The sequence below is a fragment of the Balaenoptera borealis genome (genome assembly GCF_965194805.1).
Source record: "Balaenoptera borealis genome assembly, chromosome: 3".
Lineage (NCBI taxonomy): Eukaryota > Metazoa > Chordata > Mammalia > Artiodactyla > Balaenopteridae > Balaenoptera > Balaenoptera borealis.
In genome coordinates, this window is record NC_138866.1 from 172,416,999 (window position 1) to 172,439,389 (window position 22,391).

Below are 22,391 nucleotides of genomic sequence, written 5' to 3' on the forward strand. Positions count from 1 at the left end.
AAACATTAAAGAACATAATTAAATCAACTTCCACTCTTTAAAATGATCTCTTTTTTTTATTTTTACTATTTTATGAGCTTTTTGAGTGATTACAAAGCAAGGACTATAGAAAGTATAGTGTTTTTAAAAGGAGGTTTAGGATTTCTAATTGTGGGAAAACGTTTTTATACTAGAAATAGGAAATTTAACAACTGGATATGCCTACATTACTAAAATTATTCTTGTCAATATCATGACTTTGATCTTGATGTTTAATTTGTAAAAGCAACATCCACCCCCAAAATGATTTGCTGCCTTCAAACGTGTTAACATCTGCCTACAGTTAACAGCCTCACTTACAAAAAGGGAAGATGAGCTGAAGAATTTTAAATTCCCATGCTCACTCATTCCTCCCATTTAAACCTTTGTTTTCTTACTGGTTAGGAATATTTTAATAGACTTTCTTTGAATAGAATTTCCTGGTCTTATAAGTATCACTGAGTTAAAAAATGAATAGCTGTAGTAGGGTTTCTAAGAAGCAGTCATGCATTTTCCTATAACCCAAAGCTGCAGACGTAGGGAAAGGATTATTTAAATTCATTCATAACCCCCCAGACTCCATTTAAATCCCCAGAGCCTCAATTCCAGGTTCATTGCCCAGGTAAATTAATTTCTTTCTGAAATTGTCTTTAGGCACTCGTTTGTTTTATAAGCTTAGTTGTATGTTCCAAAGATCATTTCTTGAACAGGGGTGAACGGCATTCATTTCTCCTTCACTGACCCAGCGCTGCTGCCGAAGGTGATGGTATCGATGCGTTAATCAATGCCCTGTCCAGCAAACGAGATGGAGCCATAGCCAACGCCGCCACGGTGCTGACGAACATGGCCATGCAGGAGCCCCTGCGTCTGAACATCCAGAGCCACGACGTCATGCACGCCCTGCTCAGCCCACTGCACTCTGCCAACACTGTCGTGCAGAGCAAAGCCGCTCTCACCGTTGCTGCAACCGCGTGTGATGTCGAGGCCCGGACAGAGGTGAGCATTTGCATCACTTTCCTTTTCTCTTTCTTCTGGTCCGTACCTACTGGTGCATTAATTTGAAACATTTTCAAGTATTTGAACCTACCCATCATTTAAGTCCCTCAAAATTGGTGCAACACGTTGGAAAACAAATTAGCATCACCCAGCAAAGAAGGTGAGCATACCCTATAATGTGGCAATTCTAGGTATATACCTAAGACACTCTCTTGTCTCTGTGCACCAGGAAGCATTGTTTATAACATCTCAACAGCTGGAAACAAACCAACTGTCCAGTTGTTAAGAGAATGGATACATAAATTTGTGGTATATTCATAAAATAGAATCTTGCATCAGTGAAAATGGATGAACTGTAGCTACAGACATCAACAGAGAAGAATCTCAACCAGCATAATGCTGAGCAAAGTCAAGTTCAGAAGAAAACAGATGTGTGAATTCTATTTATATAACGTTCAAAAATATGCAAAGCAAAGCAATATGTTGTTTAAGCACATACATATAAAACTATAAAGAAAAGTGAGAGAATGATTGACCCCAAATTTAAGAAATTGGTTGCCTCTTGGGGGATCAAGGGGGTCGATGTGTTTGAAGAGGAGCACACAGGGGTTCAAGGTCATTGAAATGCACCATTTCTTAAGCTGAGTGGGGACACTCAGGTGTGCCTTTTACTATGATGCTTGAAATTATAAATATGGGTTACTCACACTCTTCCGTTTCTCTTGTATTTCAAAAATTTAAAACATGGAATTGTATTTTTTACAAGTCCACCATATAAAAGTGTGTTTGGCCCATTTCATAAAGACTTGATATAAACCTACAAACGTACCTTTTTCTCTTGCTTTTTTCCTGTTTGCTTGTCGCGTGGCACTCATTCAGACAGCCTAGGACTGTTCCTCTCTCCCCAGTAAAAATAACAATATGGAGCACTTATTATGCACAGCCAGTGTGCTAAGCACTTAACATGCATTTAAGCCTCACATGAAATAGGTATGTTTGTCACTACTTCGAAAAGATATGTGCACCTCAATGTACATAGCAGCATTAGTCACAATAGCCAAGATATGGAAGCAACCTAAATGCCCATTGATGGATGAATGGATAAAGCAGATGTGGTATTTATATACAATGGAATATTACTCAGCCAGAAACAGAATGAAATTCTGCCATTTGCAACAATGTGGTTGAACCTAGAGGTTATTATGCTCAGTGAAATAAGTCAGACACAGAAAGACAAATACTGTTATCATTTACATGTGGAATTTTAAAAATAAAACAAACGAATGAATATAACAAAGCAAACAGACTCACAGATATAGAGAACAAACCAGTGGTTACCAGGGAGAGGGAAGAAGGGAGGGGCAAGATAGGGACAGGGGAGTAAGAGGTGCAAACTACTAGGCATAAAATAAATAAGCAACAAAGACATATTGCACAGCACAGGGAAATATAGCCATTATTTTGTAATAACTTTAAAGGGAGTATAATCTATAAAAATATTGAATCACTATGTTGTACACCTGAAACTAATATAATAAACCAACTATATGTAATCTATGTAGCATGTAAACCAACTATACTTCAATTTTAAAAAAAGAAATAGGTACATTTGCAATCCCCATTTTATAGAGGAGGAAAATGAGGCTTAAAGAAATAATGTGCTGAAAGCAGAGTTGATGGGTCGGGAAATCAGGGACGGCGAACACACCTTTCTGAGTCCAGAGCCCCTGTCCTCACACTGTGCTGTCTGCTCAGACAACTAACAAATCTCTTCTGTCTCTTAGATATTTTTTCTACCCCCTTCTTTGTTCCTGTTGACTCAGTTCATTTGTATTCATCCATTAAGGTAGTAAGATAGTCACCAAATATTTTTTTTACCAGCTACCACGTGCCAGGTGCTGCAGTAGGCAGCGGCAACGCAGTGATAAACAACACTGTGTTAGTTGGTCATTCCTCCATGCGGCTCACTGAGCAGTCCATCCGTTTCCTGGAATACTGCAACTGACTCTACGGCCCTCCCTACCCCTGTCACCTCCTATTCCCCAAACTGCCTCCAGACTGATCTTTCAAATGTATGACCCTCATCACATCATTGCAAGTCCCCAGGCGTGTGCCACTGCCCCATGGGAACAGCTAAGCTGCTTAGTGTGCTACGCAGGGGCTCGCAATGATCCACCCCTACCTGCCTAAGCCTGAACTCGCTTCCCAGGTGTAACTCTACACTCCAGAAATACCATACGATTTGAATTCTAAAATTCTCTTATTTACACCTCCTTGATTTCTCTGCTTGGAAAGCTGGTCTCACCTTTGTTCACCTGATAAATGCCTGTCTCTCCTTCAACACCCAGCTCAGCCATCCTGTCCTCCATGACGGCTTTCTTTAGTCTTCAAATGTGGACTCAAACGTCCTGCTCTGGGCTCACACCACCCCCTATGCATGCTTCCCTTGAGCTCTGTTTTGCATTAGTTTTTGTATGAAAGACCATAAGCTCCCTGAGGCTTTAGGAAAGGGAACTGAGGTTTTCCTTCCCTGAGTCCATGTCATTGATCTATACCTGGCACACAGTATATGCTTAATAAACAGTTGTTGAATGAATGAGTGAGTGAATGAATGGAGGAATGAGTGGAGAAATTAATAAATGAATTAGATATTTGCCAAAAGAACACGTGGAGTCAGATTGCTATCTTATACTCAGATATAAAGATGTTCAGAAATTTGGCCTGCTAAGCATCAGATGCTTCAAGTAACCTTTTCCAAGCTTGCCCAGGTCACGTGTGCTAATGTGTAATCCCCGTTAGAGTCCCTGTGTTTGAGCAGAACATGATTGGAAGTGGATCGTATCTCACAAGGGCTCCTGTCTTCAGATACTACACAGAAAGACCTGTAGAATATTCTTTTTTGTCCTCCGGGCTCAGATAATACAGCATTACATTTCAAACAGTGAGACAAGAGCTCTGTCGAATCTTCTTTTTTTTTTTTTCCCTGATTGGAACAATTTTATACGTGTGATTTCTTTTAATAGTGTAATTAATGCAGTTCTCCCCGATTCTCTTCTTGTTCTTTTTCTTCTCTTTTTCACTCCTTGAAGCAGTATGAGTGATAACAAAATGGATCTCCTTCTGGTGAATTGCTTCAGCGTTGCTTCGTCCACACTGCTGACGTCATGGCACTGTCCAGTGACATGGGTGGCACTAGCCTGCATTGGTTACTCCTGCCTAGCTTTGGAGACTGTGTCCATTTCCTATTGCTGCTGAAACAAATGACCACAACTTAGTGCCTTAAAGCAATACAAATCTATTACCTCACGGTTTGGGAGGTCAGAAGTCTGAAAATGGGTCTTATGGGTTAAAGTCAGGCTATCAACAGAGCTGTGATCCCTCTGGAGACTTGAGGGGGAAATCTGTTTCCGGGCCCTTTCTAGCTTTTACCGTCCACCTGCATTCCTTGGCTGTGGCCCCTTCCTCTGTCTTCAAAGCAGATTACTGCAACCTCTGTTTCTACAAGTCTCCTTTCTCTGCTCCTCACACTCTTATCTCCCTCTTGTAAGGACCCCTGTAATGAAGTAGGGCCAACCTGATACCAGGACCATCTCCCTATCCCCAGATCCTTAACCACATCTACCAAATCCCTCCCAGGGACAAGGGCATCTCTGGGGGCCCGTGATTCTGTCCTCCACAGGCCAGATGGACACGCAGTGGTGAGCAGCAGAGTGAGTGAACGTGGGGCATCCCGCTTGTGGAGGGGAGAGGACAGGCTCTTTGTCCTGCACCCACCCCATGTAAACTCACAGTGACCTCCCTCAGTTACTTTACTGCAGCCTCTTCTTGACTTTGAACAGAACATCGCGCTCCTGTCTGTAAGGTTTCTGCAATTGATTCCCCCTGAATTTAATAAATCTAAACATGGACACATCCTAAAATGTTTTTACATAATCAAAACCCTTTCAACAATCAAAAAATGAGATTTTTTTTTAAAGCATGAATGTTTATGTTCTGTACTCTTAATGTGTAAAATTTTGGCTTCCATTTCTAGCTGAGACATTCAGGTGGGCTGGAGCCGCTGGTAGAGCTCCTGCGTTCCAAGGACGACGAGGTCCGACGGCACGCCAGCTGGGCCGTAATGGTCTGTGCCAGTGATGAGCCCACGGCCGCTGAGTTGTGCAGGCTCGGGTGAGTGGAGCGGTCTGGAGAGTCTGGCTCAGATGAAGGACACACAGTCTTCAGGCCAAGGAAGGTCGAGCAGAGTCTCCACGCCCACTCTCAGGCCGCGGGGCGTTCAGACGCTCTGCGGGTCGCAGTCCCTCCGAAGGGACCGCCTGCAGAAGCGTGATCCTCCCCGCTCCTCCCCCGAGAGATCTCCCCCGCCACCGCCACAAAATCATCTTCCATGTTTCCTTTTCCACTTTTTCATCCTGATAAACGCTTCTCTTTCACTTTCCTCTGCTTTGCTAAACACAATCCTATTTGTCGCTCAGCTATCAAGGTTAAATTAAAACGGGCAAGCCATGACTGCCATCTCTGTTTTCTCCCCCACAAACCGTTCCACCACAATGACGCCTTTAACCAACCTCACCACATCGGTTCCCTTACCAACAGCCTATGAGTCAGCTGCCTTGAGCAACTCAGCCAAGAGGGTTTCAAGATTCCACAGACAGATTTTCCCTGTTTCTAACCATTTTTGTTCTTTGTATATGTCACCTGGTTAGCTGAAAAAATTGGAGTCCGATAACTAATTTTGCTTTAAATGAAGAACTTTTTCTTCCTAAAGTGTCCTTTTCAACTGTTTGATCATGAGTTTCTACATGGCATGTATGTTCTCAAAAAGGGCTGATTTGTCTTCATAATTCTGTCAGGATTAGTTTACCTAAAAGGGTGGGATGGTTTTAACCTTTCCATCTCAATTCTTCATTCAGGATCTTAGTGAGGTGTATGAATGGGAACTTACTGTTGGATTGCTTATATAAGGCAAATAATGTCTTTTTTGCTTTTATTGACAGGGCTTTAGATATCCTTGAAGAAATTAATCTATCAGTAAGTCGAAAAAACAAATTCAGTGAGGCAGCTCATAACAAATTGCTCAACCACCACCTGTCTCTGAAATACAGCCAGACTGGCTATTTGTCATCAAGTAACATAATTACTGATGGAGTCTATGATTATGGTCGGGTAAGTGGCAGCACTAATTTGTATTTTAGTATGTGTGATCAGTTCTTCTTGCATCGTGATGCCATTACGTTGCAATTTTATAACTGCCTAACATAATTTATATTTTTATAGGCAGAAACTTGGGAATCAGAACTTCATCCTTAAACTTTGTCTGGCTATAAGATTTTGCATCTGTGTACAGTTTTAACTAGAATCTGATGACCTGAACTTAAATTAGTTTGCTGTTGCTAGTCTCAAGTTTCAGAGAAGATATAAAGCAATCGGCTTTTATATTACTTCTAGGGCTCAGTGTTAATGATAATGATAATGTCAATAATAGAAGTATAAGTTTTTATTCTATTAATTATAATCTAATTGAAATTAACCAAATTGTAATACTGAATTTTAAAATGTAATGTAGAAGAATATTATTTTACTTAGCTGTGTTTGTGATTACGATTTTAAAACAACTTACAGTGTAATTCAGTGTTAATGTTAAGAGAAATGGGAAGCTAAACATTAGAGTCTTGAGGGCTTTTTGACATTACTGTCTAAGTCAGCATGTTCTACTTCTTCTGGAAACCAAAAGCAATAAGGAGAATGGGGAAATTTTTTTAAAAACCTACAAATCCCATTTTAGGCAGAAGTAGGAAATTGGTATGATCTGCAGACTTCAAAAATATTTAAAAGTCCCTGGGATCAGGCAGAAGTTACACAGGAGGAAGAATGAAAAGGGAAAAAAAGCACAGAGAGGGACAAGAGTGGTAGCAGATCTCAGAAAGCACCATCAAAAGTCTATACTTCCCGAGGGGGTGGAGAACTCAGACATACAAAAGCTATATGCTTGGTTTGCAAGGGGGTAGGTGGGCAGGACCCCAGGAACTGGGGTGAGCAGGGCTGGCAGCAGAAACCCTCTTGGACGAATCTGGTTCAAAGAAGCAGAGGCGACAGGGCCATAAAAGAATCACAGCTAAGCCGTATTTGCAGGAAACACTGTATCGTGGTAACAGAATTAGAGACATGTTGAATAACCAAAACCGCCAGCCTAAAACTTTTTCTCTTCCTTCTGCTTCTGCCAGCCACTGCCACCACCATACCCTCCATAACAGATACACACAAACCACCGAGAAATTACTGCTCTCGTTCAATGATGAGTAATTTTAAAAGAACAGGTGCCACATTATTAGCACAAAGACGCTTTAAGAAAAATGAGGAAAAGAGCAGAAAAACCACCAAAGAGCACTTACCAGAGAACTTATCTGTTGCCATGGAACAGATAAAACTGTGACAAAATGTATTTGTTCATGAGTTTTTTTAAAAAAAACTTAATGAGACAATTTCCTTATGAAGGAGAACTCTCTGATTCACTCTAAATATTTTCTAATATTTCAGGCTTTAAATGTGTCAGTGAACAAAAGAGACAAAGATCTCTACTCCCATGGTACCAGTGAGAGGAAACAGACAATAAACAATAAATCTCACCAATACATTCTATCACGTGATCAAAATGATAAGCGCTGCAGTGGGTGGGGAGGAGAGCAGAGAAGGATAAAGGGGCTGAGGACACTGGAGTTGATGTGGTCAGGTAGCCCCACTGAAAGGGTAATATCTGAGCAAAAAATTTGAAGGAGGTGAAGGACTTCTTAGCCTTGGGGATAGTGGAGAAGGAGCTTTCTAGATGGAGGAAAGAGCTAGTGCAGAAACCGTGAGTAAATGTGGTTGGCACACTCAAGGAACAGCAAAGTCGGTTTAGCTAGCACTGAGTCAACCAGGGGCGGAATAACAGACCAAATCAGAGCAGGTAAGAGCAAGCAGCTCATGGAAGTCTTCTAGACCACTGGAAGGATTTGGGCCTTTACTCTAAATGAAGTGGGAAAACACGTCAGGGTTCTGGGCAGAAGAATGACACGCTCTGTCTTACTTTAAAAGAACCATGAAAAGTATCTTGGATGAGAGAAGGATCTATTACTTGATTGGAAAAAGAGCTCACAGGGTGATCTGGTCTAACCCTCTTCACCAGGCTGATAAAATTGCTAGTATAGGGCTTTGTCTAGCTTGTTGGTAGTTATCCTCACAACATTTTTAGTGATCTGTTTAGTAATTAGTTACTCCTACAAACGATAAGCTCTTCCTTATGTATATGGATAGATTTTCAAACTCAAATACTTCCAGGGGCCAAGCTGATAATTATGGTATGAAACAGTTGAGTATCAAGTTACAGAGACTGGGGGGGTGGGGGGAGGGGGAATTGGAGGGTGTATCTTGCCCAAAGGCAAGACATCCACAAGCTTCAGTTCCCTATTTTTAAGTGTGTGTGTGTGTGTGTGAAATTAGATACCTCAAACAGTTAAGAACCTATTCTATCAGTATTCATTAAAAAAATATATAATGCATGCAGATATTACTTTTCAATTCTTAAATTATCTACAGATAAATCCTGGCACCAAACTTTTGCCTTTGAAGGATCTCTGCTTACAAGAACCAAGTGACCAACGTGCTATACTCTTAGTTAACAGTAAATCTTCTGATGCGTGAGTCTTTGCGGGGAGGAGGAATGAAGGGAAGCAAATAATTTTTTTGTTTGTCCATCATCATGTGAATACATAAAGGTTCCCAGTATGGTATCTTTTCATAGTTCCTGTATCTAGCACCACCATGAAAGTAAACACTGGTCCATAAACTCATAGCCTGACATAGTAAAGAACACAGAATAGTCACCACTGTGGTTTTTCCTTCGACTCTATGTTACCAGTCAATTCCATGGGTATTTCTGCAATCAGGGCTTATTACCCTTCCGGTAACATGAAGTAACTGAAGAACGTATAAACAGATAGGAACAAACCAAGATGAATTATGTTTACAAATCTCCAGAACTAAATCCAGGAATACCACTGCTGTCCAATATTTTTAATAAAATAAGGAGAAAATAGTAGAGCTAAAAATGAAAGCTTCAACAGCCATTAAAATGGTCTTGTATTCCTATATATCTATATAATACATTTTATGTGACACATTTTATAAAACTATTTCCAGTTCTAGCTCATGAAAAGCTTTATAATATTCATTTTATCTTATCTTAACCTCTTTTTGCTTTTAAAATAATGTGTCACTGTTAAAAGTCAGCTCTAAATATGATTTTTCAGAAAAAAAATCTATTTTGTAGGACAAAGTCAATATTGACAAATTATTTTAATTTGTACATAATTTCAAATATGTAAACTTTTAGTTCTCCACCTCCATCTACGGAAGATAAGTCATCAGACGTTGGTTATGGACGAAGTATTTCTTCTTCATCTTCTTTAAGAAGAGCAAGTAAAGAAAAGACCAAGTAAGAAAATGATGTTTTGTCTACACTCAAATAATTCTCTCCCTTAATTTGGGAGTAAAAAAGAAATTTAGATTTTAGGTTTTGGCAACTTAAATTTTATTCTTCTCACAGTCACACAATTTCAGGATGAAAGCCAGGAAACCTGGTTTGACATTCTGTCTTCTGTGAACCCAGAGTGAGATCTTGAGCCCCTGCCCCTGACTAGTGCACTGTCCATGATCAGGCTTCGTGTCCTTATCTGTAGATGGAATAATGCCTGGTGCCCTGCTTCTTCTCGGTGGCTGGAATCAAAACATATAATGGAAGTGAAAATGCCTTATAAATTATAAAATGCCTTGCAAATGTAGTGCATTGTTATTTTCTGTATGATTGAAATTGGTTGTGGTTTTTTTCAAATGACAAGAGAAAACAGTTATCATTTTAGTGCTGGATTTGCATCTCCCACCGAAGAGAAATCAGAATCTACTTCAGGACGCAATACTGCTCTTAGCAAAAGCGCCACTAAAGAGAAAGGATCCAGGTAGAAACTTCCTTACTGTATTCTTCTCCTAACTGTAATCCCGTCAAGTTTTAATTACCCACAGAGTTGGTGAAAGGGAGGGGTGGCTTTTAACTAGGAAGCTCTTCTTATGGAATCAGAAGTAGGACTAAACAGGACTCATGAAGTATAATTAAAATTACCTTTATTTGTGTCTCTTGTTGTCTCTTTAAAACTTACCCAGAGGGAATTTCTTCTCCTACCTCTGGGTGAGAACTCAGGGTACTTTGCTCACTGTAAAGTCCTACAGTCACTTTAATTCAGAGACAACAGAAACAGCAGTCTCCAGTCAGCCCTTTAAAAGTCCAGCCATGTGCAGGAATCAACTTAAAATGAACTGTTCTGCCCTCCCCTGGTGGCTGCCTCTGCAGCTGAAGAGCAGCACCGGCCGGAGTGTGAGCCTTCCCTCTTCGCTGCCTCTGGCTTCCACGTCCCCTCCCCATCTTGCTCACGGAAACCCCTGGCCCTTCAGGAAGCAATGAGAAGAGGAAAGGGAAACAGGACCACATTCTGAATTTGGCTGGAACCATTATAATGTCGTTCCACGCTTTTTAGCCTGGCATATTTTAAAACACTATCTACATGTTTACATATTTTTAAACATATTCTTTCTCTTGTGAGCACTTTCCTGGATTCTTCAAAAAACCACTCAGACCTCCTGCCCCGCTCCATGACCCGTCAATTATTGTTGACTCAAGCCCTTCAAAAACACTGGGGTGCTGGAGGCTATTTGGCACACATGTATACAATTGAGCATCTACCTTCTAAACCGAGACTGTCTCCTAAGGTCTCCTAAGGAGTGGTCTGCCCTCCTCCGCAGACCTCAGAGCTGTGTATTTTCTATTTCTGACTTTATTTTCTCCTGTCAGTCTCTGTTGCTCACTGTTCTGATCTCTGCTTCTGATCAGCCCTCATCCTTTCTGCCCTCCTGCCCCTCCTCACCTCTTCCCTTCCCTTTCTCTCCTCACTTGGCTTCTCTCGTTTCTCCTCCTCTGGACTGAGAGTGCCTTGAGGACAAGAACACGTTCTGACTCGAATAGTTTCTCTTTTCATCCCCAGCATTTAGCACAGTGCTTGGCTGGCATACATAAGGCATTTGTGTTTATTCAAGAGAATAGAAATCTCAACTTTTTGCAGGAAAAGGTTATTTTCAACAAGATCCACACTTATAAGCTGTGTCTCTTGAGCAAATAGGTTACCTTCTCTTTGGCTGAGTTCACTTATCAGTAAAATGCAAAACAAAACAAAACTGTAGTCTGTTCCTCACAGTGTCTTGAGAAGATTAAATAAGTTAATGAATGAAAAGGGCTTAGAGCAGGGCCTGGCCCAGAGTAAACATTCAACAAATGTTAGTACTACTGGACGAAACAGTTGCAGGGAGCCCAAACCCACTCCAGCCTTGCAGGGATGCAGAAGAATCCCCAGAATCCAGCACACGACAGGAGCTGGGAGTAAAGTAGATAAACCATTAGTCTGCTTGCCTCTCTCCCTCTCTCTTTTTCTCTCTCCACCTGCACAGTGTCTGTTTACAATTGCATTGTTACCTTCCTTGACTTTCTTTTGGTTATCCCCTCACCCATAACTGTAGCTTGTATGTGACTTTGACTTGCCATGGGACCAAATCTGGCCCCAATTCCAAGGCAGTCTTTCAGTTCTAAAGCCCAACAATAATCAAGTACAATCTGCGTCTCTTGTGCATATTTGTGGAGACCATCTTATCTTCACATGCTTGACAGGACATTTGGCTGGCTCGGAGGCAGGTGTCTCCCTGTGGTCTCCTCAACTCCTCAGCTTCCTGGGGAAGAATCCACCTGGCTTATTTAAGTGATCAGTGTGGCCAGGTTCTTTCCCCTTCTTAGCCCGTGGTCCACTGGGGGATAGATTGGTCATAATCTCGTTTTCCTGTTGTTTATCTTTTGGTCAACCTTTCTTGTGACTGTTAAAACTTTGGACCCCTGAACATAGAGTAAAATATTTTAACTCTACTCATCTGAAAATGTCACGGAGAATGTTTAATGTTGACAAAAAAAAGTACTGAGCAATACTGACAAAGAATAATGAGACATCTAGAACCACAAAGTGGCTGAATTTTTGAAAGGGAGAGGAGAGATGGGAGACAAGTCAGTCAACTGTGTGTGAGGTACCAGGCAAGGAAAGTGAAAGTACGGACTTCTGTCTTTTTCCTGATGAATATTATTACCATATACCATGTAAATTAAAATCATTGAGCAAGAGGCTCTCATTAGGTGACCAGCCACCATCTTATCTCTGTTTTTGAAGGTTTTAATTGCACTTTCTTTTATGGCACAGCACTCAAAGGAGAGGTGATTAATTTATATTTTGTTTATCCAGACACCTTCTTGATACTTCCCTAGGCTTCACAGAAACCAACATGTCTAATGCTCTCTAAAGCTTTTCCTTGTAAAGACCATTCTCCTTACAATAAACATTTACTATACCCATTCGTGAAAGGAATTACAAGTTCTATCAATACCATCTTTTTTATTCAGACTAGTTTTCATAAATATTTAAGTTGATTGCACATGAGTTTATTACACACACTTAAAAGTGTGTTTTTCTGTCCCCAAATAGGAGGATATGAAATACATATCCTTCCAGTCTGTTCATCTTTGGAGACTTTTAGATCTTTACAACATATACTTTAACATTTCTGCTACTTAGGTCATCTTGATAGCATCACAACGACTTCCTAAAACATTTTTGTTTTTAAAATGATTTTCCTCAGAAAACTGGACAGCCACATGCATAAGAATGAAACTAGACCACTATCTTATACCATAAACAAAAATTAACTCAAAATGTGAGACCTGAAGCCATAAAACTCCTAGAAGAAAACTTAGATGATAAGCTGTTTACTTCAGTCTTGGCAATCAATTTTTGGATCTGACTCCAAAAGCAAAGACAACAAAAGCAAAAAAAAAATAACTGGGACTACATCAAACTAAAAAGCTTCTGCACAGCAAAGGAAACCACCAACAAAATGAAAAGACAACCTACTGAATGGGAGAAAATATTTGCAAATCATATATCCAATAAAAGGTTACTATCCAAAATATAAGAATTCATAAAACTCAGTAACAAAACAAAGCAATCTGATTTTTAAAGGGCAGAGGATCTGAATAAACATTTTTTCAAAAAAAGACATGCAGATGGCTAACAGGCACATAAAAAGATGCTCAACATCACTAATCATCAGGGAAATGCAAATCAATACCACAGTGAGATATCACCTCACACCTGGTAGATTGGCTATCAGGAAGACAAGAGATAGCAAGTGTTGGCCAGCATGTGGAGAAAAGAGAACCCTCATGCACTGTTGATGGGAATGTAAATTGGTGCAGGCTTTATGGAAAACAGTATGGAGGGTCCTCAAAAAATTAAAAATTAAAATGATCCAGCAATTCCCCCTCTGGGTATTTATCTGATGAAAATGAAAGCACTAATTTGAAAATTTTCTACACCCCCACGTTCACTGCAGCATTATTTAACAGAGCCAAGATATGGAAACAACCTAAGTGTCCATCAGTGGATGACTGGATAAAGAAGAAGTGGTATATGTATACGATAGAATACCACCAGCCATAAAAAAGAATGAAATCTTGCCATCTGAGATAACATGGATGAACCTTGAAGGAATTATGCTAAGCGAAGTATCAGACAGAGAAAGACAAATACTGTACAATTTCACTTATATGTGGAATCTAAAAAACAAAACAAATGAACAAACAAAACAAAAATCATAGATAAAGAGAAGAGAATGGTGGTTGCCAGAGGGAAGGGGGGTTGAGTGGGAGAAATGGGTGAAGGGGGTCAAGAGGTCAAACTTCCAGTTATAAAATAAAGTCATGGGAATGTAATGTACAGCATGGTGACTATAGTCAATAATATAGAACATATTTAAATGTTGCCAAGAGAGTGAATCCTAAAAGTTCACTTTGTATGGTGACGGATGGTAACTAGACTTACTCTGGTGATCATTTCACAATGTATAGAAATATCGAATCATTGTGTTGTACACCTGAAACCAATATAATGTTACATGTTAATTATACCTCAATTTAAAAATTTAATTAAAATTTAAAAAATAAAAGAATTTCTCTCAAACCCTCTTTTTACCCATACCTTACCTTTTTTTTTTTTCCCTTCCCTTAAATCTTGACTTCAAAAGTCTTCCAAAAACACATATTGTCTCTTGGTCACATTTAAATACCTTCTGACCTTCTTTTCTTGAATTTATTCATTCATTCAACAAATATTTACTGAGCACTTAGATGCCAGGAATTATTCTAGTATTGGAAGTATAGCAGTGAACAAATACCTCTGTCCTAATAGAACGTACATCCTAGTGGAACAAACAAAATAAACTACACACACACACACACATATCACACACACACACACACACGATGTACCTTCCTAAGACCAGAATAAATCATATCTCCACTTTGTACAATACTCCCTTCTCATACTTTTGGAATAGATTGGGTAGAACAGGACACCTAACTGGAATAGATTTTGTTCAATGTTGAACTGCTTGAGTTTCTAATTTTTATTCCTTGTGGAATTTATTGAATGCTACATGGTATTGTGATTATTTTTCACATACCAAAATCTTCTCACCTAAATTGAAACCACAAGGGAGCCAGATTCATGACTTACATCTCTCCCACCAGCTCTGCTCTATAATTTATATATTCAAATAGTTGGCACTTCCCTGGTGGTGCAGTGGTTAAGAATCCGCCTGCCAATGCAGGGGACACGGGTTTGAGCCCTGGTCTGGGAAGATCCCACATGCCATGAAGCAACTAAGCCCGTGCGCCACAACTACTGAGCCTGCACTCCAGAGACTGCAAGCCACAACTACTGAGCCTGCATGCCACAACTACTGAAGCCTGTGCGCCTAGAGCCCATGCTCCACAACAAAGAGAAGCCACCACAATGAGAAGCCTGTGCACCGCAACAAAGAGTAGCCCCTGCTCACCACAACTAGAGAAAGCCCGTGCACGGCAACAAAGAACCAATGTAGCCATAAATAAATAAATAAATAAATAAATAAATAAATAAATTTATTTTAAAAAATAGTTGAAGGGATCAGAAGGAGCAAGTGATTAAACTTTGATGATGTCAATACACAGTTTTGAGCCAATTATCTCTCTCTACTTGCCCATCTACCTACTCATCCACCTGTGAACACAGAAAATATCCTTATTGTTTTGGGTTCTCACAGTAAATCTCTGTTGTCTGAGGTAGTTTTGCTAAAGTTTCTGCAAGAAACCTAGAATTTCTTATATCTTTACTCATAAATTGATGTTCTTTCTGGAGATTAATTTTACAGGAGTTAATTTTGTAATTTCCAAGCTCTTGTTTCCATGTTTATCTAGAAATGAAATTCATTTAAGTACTGAAGCCCTTATTTACACCACTTGGCAGCCTTCATGGGAAAGAAGTCCAAGTGAAATACTTCTATTTATAGCAGCAGGAAATTACAATTCAGGGGTTCCCATAAATTATCTCTTTTTAATCACTCAGTCAGATTTCCCTCTCTGATGCGCTTAGCCCAGGATACCGGACGTCATCTTCTCACACCAAATGATTCTTCTCACTTCAGGCAGCATGCTCAGGGAGAACTACACCTGCTTTGTTTCATAGGTGGCTCTGAGTAATCACAGGGTCGAGATCTCCAATCTTACAAAGCTACCCTGTAATTTTAGAAAACAGGTAAACCTATTTATGCTTTCTTGCCATTCTAATTGACCTTCCCAGCATTAGTTCCTAATTTACTAACATCTGACTATGCATGTTAAGATGTTCAGTTTATTTATCTTACAAAAAAGGAAAAGGGTTAAGATGATATAGCTGGAAAATAGTAATTTTTGCTTGCAGATTTTATCACAATATATGGTTAGTGCATTTAATGCATGATTAGACTCTTTCCTTGGCTGTAGTAAATAGAATATTGGATTAGAAAATATAAAACTTTTTTTTTTTAGTATTTGTTATGATTATAGAGTTTTGTGTAATTCTCCAATAGCACCTGATTGGAGTATTTTTGTATTTTTTTCTCTAAATTAAAGGGAAAACTCAAATGGACTTTAGTTGATCCTCCTCCCACACCATGCTTCAAATAATACTTAAAGATAATTCCCACCCCTAATTTACTGCTAGTGGAACAGAATGCTCCATACTTGTAAATACATAATTTGGGAGATTTACCTGCCTACACTAGCCTAGTCCCATTTTGGGGCTTTCAAATATATAATCACGGCTAAGATTTATTATAGCAAAAGATACAATGCAAGATCAGCAGGCAAAAGATACACATAAGCAAAGGCGAAAGAAGTCACACACAGGCTTCCTAGTCCTCCCTCTCTCTCTGCTAGCATAGCATAGAATGCTTCTCATAAGAGATTGCTCCACCCAAGAAAGCCCACCTGAGTCATGGGATCCAGACTTCATAGAGGTGTAAATTCCAATTACCTATAGGGAAACACCAATTTGAATGACAGTAGATTTCTCTCAGACCAGAAGGAAATGGCACACCATTTTTCAAGTGCTAAAAGAATCAACCATGTGTTCTCTATCTGATGCATCTATCCTTCAGCAATAAAGAGGGAGAAATAGACATTCCCAGATGAGGGAAAACAATTTATTGCTAGCTAGCCTACCCTTACAGATTGGCTAGCTAAAGGAAGTTCTTGCAACGAAAAGAAAATAATGAAAGAATCTGGAAGGATCGGGAAGAAAGAAGGAAGAGCTGAAATATGGGTATATACAATAGACTATTTCCTCGTGAGCTTTATACATCATATTTGATGATTGAAACAAAAATTATAAAAACATCTGATACTCAAGACGATGGTATTTAAAAGTGGAGACAGTAAAGAGACCTCCATGGGTGTGAGGTTTCCATATTTCTCTCAAAGTGGTAAAACGTGGATACCAGCAGACTGTGATAAGCAATATATGTATATTATAATACCTACAGTATTACACTCAAAAGCAATGTAAATAAATCAAGATGGATAAATAAGAAATGTTCAAGTAACCCACAGGAAGGCAAGAAAAGAAAAACGAAGGAAAAGAACCAATCAAAAGGCAGAGATTGGCAGAGTGGATTAAAAATTTATGATTCAACTATATGCTGTTTAAAGAAACTCAAATGTATCAATATAGGTGGGTTGAAAATGAAAGGATGGAAGAAGATACCATGTAAACATTAATTTTTTAAAAAGCAGGAATGGCTTTTTAAATATGTACTAAGGTAGACTTCAGAGCAAAGAAAAATTCTAGAGACAAAGAGGGACATTACATATGATAAAATGAATCAATCCATGAAGAAGACATAATGATCCAATGTATATGCACCAAACAACAGAGCCTCAAAATACATGAGGCAAAAACTGATAGAGCAGAAAGGAGAAATAGAAAAATCCAAAATTATAGTTGAGGACTTCAACATGCCCCTCTGAGCAACTGATAGAACTACTTGACCTAAAATCAGCAAGGATATAAAAGAGTTGAACAACACCAGAAATAAATAGGATTTAATTGACATATTATGGAACATTCCATCACCAGCAACAGAATACACATTTTTTCAGCTGCATTTGGAACATTTACAATACCCTGGGTCATAAAACAAGGCTCAGCAAATTTAAAATAATTGAAATCATACAGATTATGTTCTCTGACCATAATAGAATCAAACTAGAAATTAATGACAGAAAGACAAGAAGAAAATCTTTAAGCATATGGAAATTGAATGATACACTTCTAAATAATCTCTGGGACAAAAGGAAGCCTCAAAGGACTTAAAATATACAAAGAACTGAATGAAAATGAAAATACAACTTTCAAAATTTGTGGGATGCAGCCAAAGCAATGCTGAGAGGGAGATTTATTTTACTAAAATGTATTAGATAGAGAGGTCATAAATCAATAATCTAACCTCAAGAATCTAGAAAAAGAAACCTAATACAATTAGAAGGAAGAAAATAATAAAAACAGAAATCAATGAAATTTAAAACAGAAAAACAGCAGAGAAAGTCAATGAAATCAAAAGCTGGTTCTTTAAAAATGTCAATAACTATGTCAATAGTACTATGAGAACTTTAATTCAGCACCTTAGATGAAATGGACCAATTCATCAAAAACTGCAAACTATCAAAACTCACCAAAGATGAAACAGATGCCCAAATCATCATTTAACTATTAAAGAAGTTGATTTCATAAAACCCTTCAAAAGAGAAATCTCCTGACCCAGATGATTTCATTAGTGAATTCTGCCAAACATTTCAAGAATTAACACCAACTCTAAACAATCTTTTCCAGAAAATAGAAAAGAGAATGTTTCCCAACTCATGTTATGATACCAGCATTATCCTAATGTCAATACCAGACAAGGACATTATAAGAAAAGAAAATTACAGCTCAAAATCCATCATGAACATAGATGAAAAAAAACCTTTCTGAAATATTAGCACATCAAAGCAATATATAAAGAGAATAATTCATCTCAGAGGAGTTTATCCCAGGAATGCAAGGCTGGTTCAATATTTAAAAATCAATCAATGTAATCCATATTAACAGTATAAAGAAGAAAAAGCATATAATCATATTAATTGATGCAGAAAATCAGTTGACAAAATTCAACATCTATTCATGATAAAAAATAAAACTGTCAGCAAAATAGAAATATAAGGGAACTTCCTCAACCTGATAAAAGGCATCCACAAAAATGACACCATACTTAATGGTGAAAGACTGGATGCTTTCCTGCAAAGATCATAAACAAGACAAGTGAGGAGAGAAAAACTGTTCCTATTTGCAGACAACATGATTGTCTAAATAGAAAATCCTTAAGGAATCCACTTAAAAAAAAACAAAACTCCTAGAACTAATAGGTGAGTTTAGCAACATGTCAGGATATAAGTTCAACACAGAAAAATCAATTATATTTTTATATACCAGCAATGAAAAACTGAAAACCAAAAATTTTTAATACCATTTTAGTATTAATAGGGCTGAAAAATGAAATATGAAATTAAAGTGAAAGAGAAAATGAAACAAAACATGTATAGAACTTATATATTGAGAACTGTAAAACACAAAGGAAATCAAAGAATCACTAAATATGTGAAGAGATATACCATGTTCATGTGTTGGAAAACTCAACATAGTGAAAATGTCAGTTTTCCCTGAGTTGATCTAAATTTGATACAATTCTATCGAAATTCCAGCAGCATTTTTGGTAGATAGAGATATGCTAATTCTAAAACTTTTATGGAAAGGTAAATAAATTATAATAGTGAAAAATCATTTTGAAAAAGAATAAAATTGAATCATTCTACCTGATTTTATGACTTACTGTAAAGCTACAGTAACCAAAATAGTTTGGTATTGATGAAGGGATAGACCGGGACATGAATGAACAGAATAGAGTCCAATAATAGATGACAGAAGCCTGGTCAATGGATTTTTTAATTGAAAATATTATGATATAATTGTAAATTTACATGCTATTGTAAGAAATAACATAGAGTGAGCCCATATACCCTTAACCCAGTTTCCCCCAATGATAACATTTTCAAAACTATAGTACAGTATCACAACCAGGATAATGATGAACACAATCCAATGATTTTATTCAGGTTCCCCCAGTTTTACTCCTACGTGTGTGTGTTTGTGTGTGTATTAACTTCTATACAATTTTCTCACATGGGTAGGTTCATGTTAAGATAATCAATAGTTCTATCACAAGGATCATTCATGTCTAACTGCTCAGCACCATTTGTTGAAAGTCTATACTTCTTCCATTGAATTGCTTTTGCACCTTTGTCAAAAATAGTTGAGCATATTTGTGTGGGTCTGGGTCTTCTGTTCTGTTACATTAATTTGTGTGTCTGTCCCTCCACCAGTATCATTCCATCTGGATTACTGTAGCTACACAGTAAGATTTGATATCAAGCAAAGTGATTCTTCCCACTTTATTCTTCTTTGTCAAGTTTGATTTCGCTATTCTAGCACCTGTGCCTTTCCATATAAATCTTAGAATAAGATATTCTATTCTACAAAAAAACTTTGCTTGGATTTTGATAGGAATTACATTAAACCTAGAGATCATTTGGGGAGAATTACATCTTTAATATGTTGCATCTTTAAATCTATGGACACAGGATGTCTCATCATATATTTACACCTTCTTTGATTGCTTTTGACAGCACTTTTTAATATTCAGCACACAAATCCTGCACATGTTTTTTAGAAGTTTATACCTAAGGATTTAATTTTCTTGGCATAATTGTAAGTGCTCCAAATTTTTTTTGGTTTTTAATTTTGGTTTCCACCTGTTCATTGTAACTATATAGAAACATAATTGATTTTGTATGTTGTTCTTATATCTTCAGATCTTGATGAACTCAATGCTTAGTTCTGGGAGTTTTTTCAGTAGATTCCTTGGGATTTTCTACATAGGCAATCACGTCATCTGCTTTGTCTTTAGTTTTCAATAGTTTGATTTCAACGTGTCTGGAGTGCATTTCTTTGGGTGTACCTTATTGACATTCACTGAAATTCTTTTTTATTTTTTTAATAAATATTTATTTATTTATTTATTTATTTATGGCTGTGTTGGGTCTTCGTTGCTGCGTATTGGCTTTCTCTAGTTGCAGTGAGCGGGGGCTAGTCTTCGTTGCAGTGCATGGGCTTCTCATTGCGGTGGCTTCTGTTGTTGCGTAGCATGGGCTCTAGGCGTGCGGGCTTCAGTAGTTGTGGCACACAGGCTCAGTAGTTGTGGCTCAAGGGCTCTAGCGCGCAGGCTCAGTAGTTGTGGTGCACGGGCTTAGTTGCTCCTCAGCATGTGGGATCTTCCCGGACCAGGGCTCAAATCTGTGTCCCCTGCATTAGCAGGCAGATTCTTAACCACTGTGCCACCAGGGAAGTCCCTGAAATTCTTGACTATGTAGATTTATGTCTTTAACCAAATTGAGGAAACCATTTCAGCCCTAATTTACTCAATATTTTTTTCTGTGCTTCATTCTTTCTCCTCTTCTTCTGAGTCTACGATGACACCAATATTAGCTCTTTTTTATTGCACCACAAGTCCCTGAGACTCTGTCAGTTGCTTTTTCAATCTTTTGTTGTCCAGATTGGATCATTTTTATTGATTTATCTTCAAGTTCACAGATTGTTTCTTCTGTTATCTCCATTCTGCTATTAAACCTATTCAGGGAATTGTGTTTTTTAAGTTTTGGTTATTGTATTTTTCAGCTGCAAATTCTATTTTTTTATCTTCTATTTCTTTCTAAGACTTTGTAACTCCCTAGTCATTTCAAGAGTGTTTGACCTACTTGTTGGAACAGTTAACAGCTGAGTCATCTCAGCATTGATGTGTTTTGATTGTCTTTTCCCATATGAGGTGAGATTTTCCTGGTTCTTCACATGTTGAGTAATTATATAGATTGTGATATTATGTTATGAGTCCTTCAGTTCTTATTTATGGGTCTTACACATATTCTAAGAAGAATGTTTCTTTTGTGTGTGTGTTTTAGCAGTCAATTGGCCCAGTTGCTTTCAGTCTTCAAATTTCCACTAGTGTTTTGTGGGTTGTCATTCCACCATTAGTCCCATTTTCAAAGGCTTTGCGGTGCTATTTGGATCAGCCCTGCATGTGTGCCAAATAGTGTCCAGTATGAGACTTGGGTGGTAGTTTATACCATAGTTCCATCTTCAAAATCTACGTATGTGCCGTTCAGGATCAGAACTATGCACACACAGCTTGGAAGTAAGCCTAGGAATATATAAACAATTTTATAGGGTTGCTTTCCTGAGCTCCTCCCTCTCCATGATCTCCCTTGTCTTTTTTGGTTCCTTGGAGCTTCCCTTTTGGTCCTCAAGCCAAAAAAACCTTTCTTTACCCTGCGCTGCTACACTCTTGCCATGACTGTATCCATGTCCACAGCCAAACAGCAGGAGGACTGAGCAAGTATAAGGCAGTTTTAGACTCTTAGGGACCTCAATGTCACCGCTGCCACCACCGTCACAAGCTTCCTTAGAAGATGGGGCACAAGATAATGGATAAAAATAAGAAAAAAAATCAAAAAAGGGGCTTTCCTCCACTGTCTCTTTTTCCTGTTTCTCAATCGGGCTTCTCCTTGGGCTCTCTCTGTGCTGATACCCGCTTCCAGACTTGGGGCTATGTTTAGTTCAGCTTGGAGAATAGTGGAGGAAAATTAAAATATAAGCTCACCATCAGTTCCGTAGTCATTCAAATGTCAGTCTTCCCTGATCTTCCTGCTATGAATTATTTTTCCGAGTTTTCAAATAGCTATTGCATGCACCCTGTCC

General features: G+C 38.4%; 1 protein-coding gene across 8 annotated transcripts in view; it reads left to right on the forward strand.

Annotated features, from left to right (window-relative positions):
• ARMC3 (armadillo repeat containing 3) overlaps positions 1–22,391 on the forward strand; it is a 98,811-nt gene that overhangs the window by 68,965 nt on the left and 7,455 nt on the right. For 6 of the 8 annotated variants that reach the window (XM_082385365.1, XM_082385368.1, XM_082385367.1 and 3 more), the window contains 6 exons: positions 765–1,014; positions 5,048–5,184; positions 6,012–6,180; positions 8,590–8,690; positions 9,386–9,487; positions 9,891–10,007. In XM_082385365.1, coding sequence (XP_082241491.1) covers positions 765–1,014; positions 5,048–5,184; positions 6,012–6,180; positions 8,590–8,690; positions 9,386–9,487; positions 9,891–10,007 — 876 coding nt within the window. The remainder of the gene's footprint in view (positions 1–764; positions 1,015–5,047; positions 5,185–6,011; positions 6,181–8,589; positions 8,691–9,385; positions 9,488–9,890; positions 10,008–22,391) is intronic. The other 2 variants (XM_082385369.1, XM_082385371.1) reach the window with 2 other exon arrangements.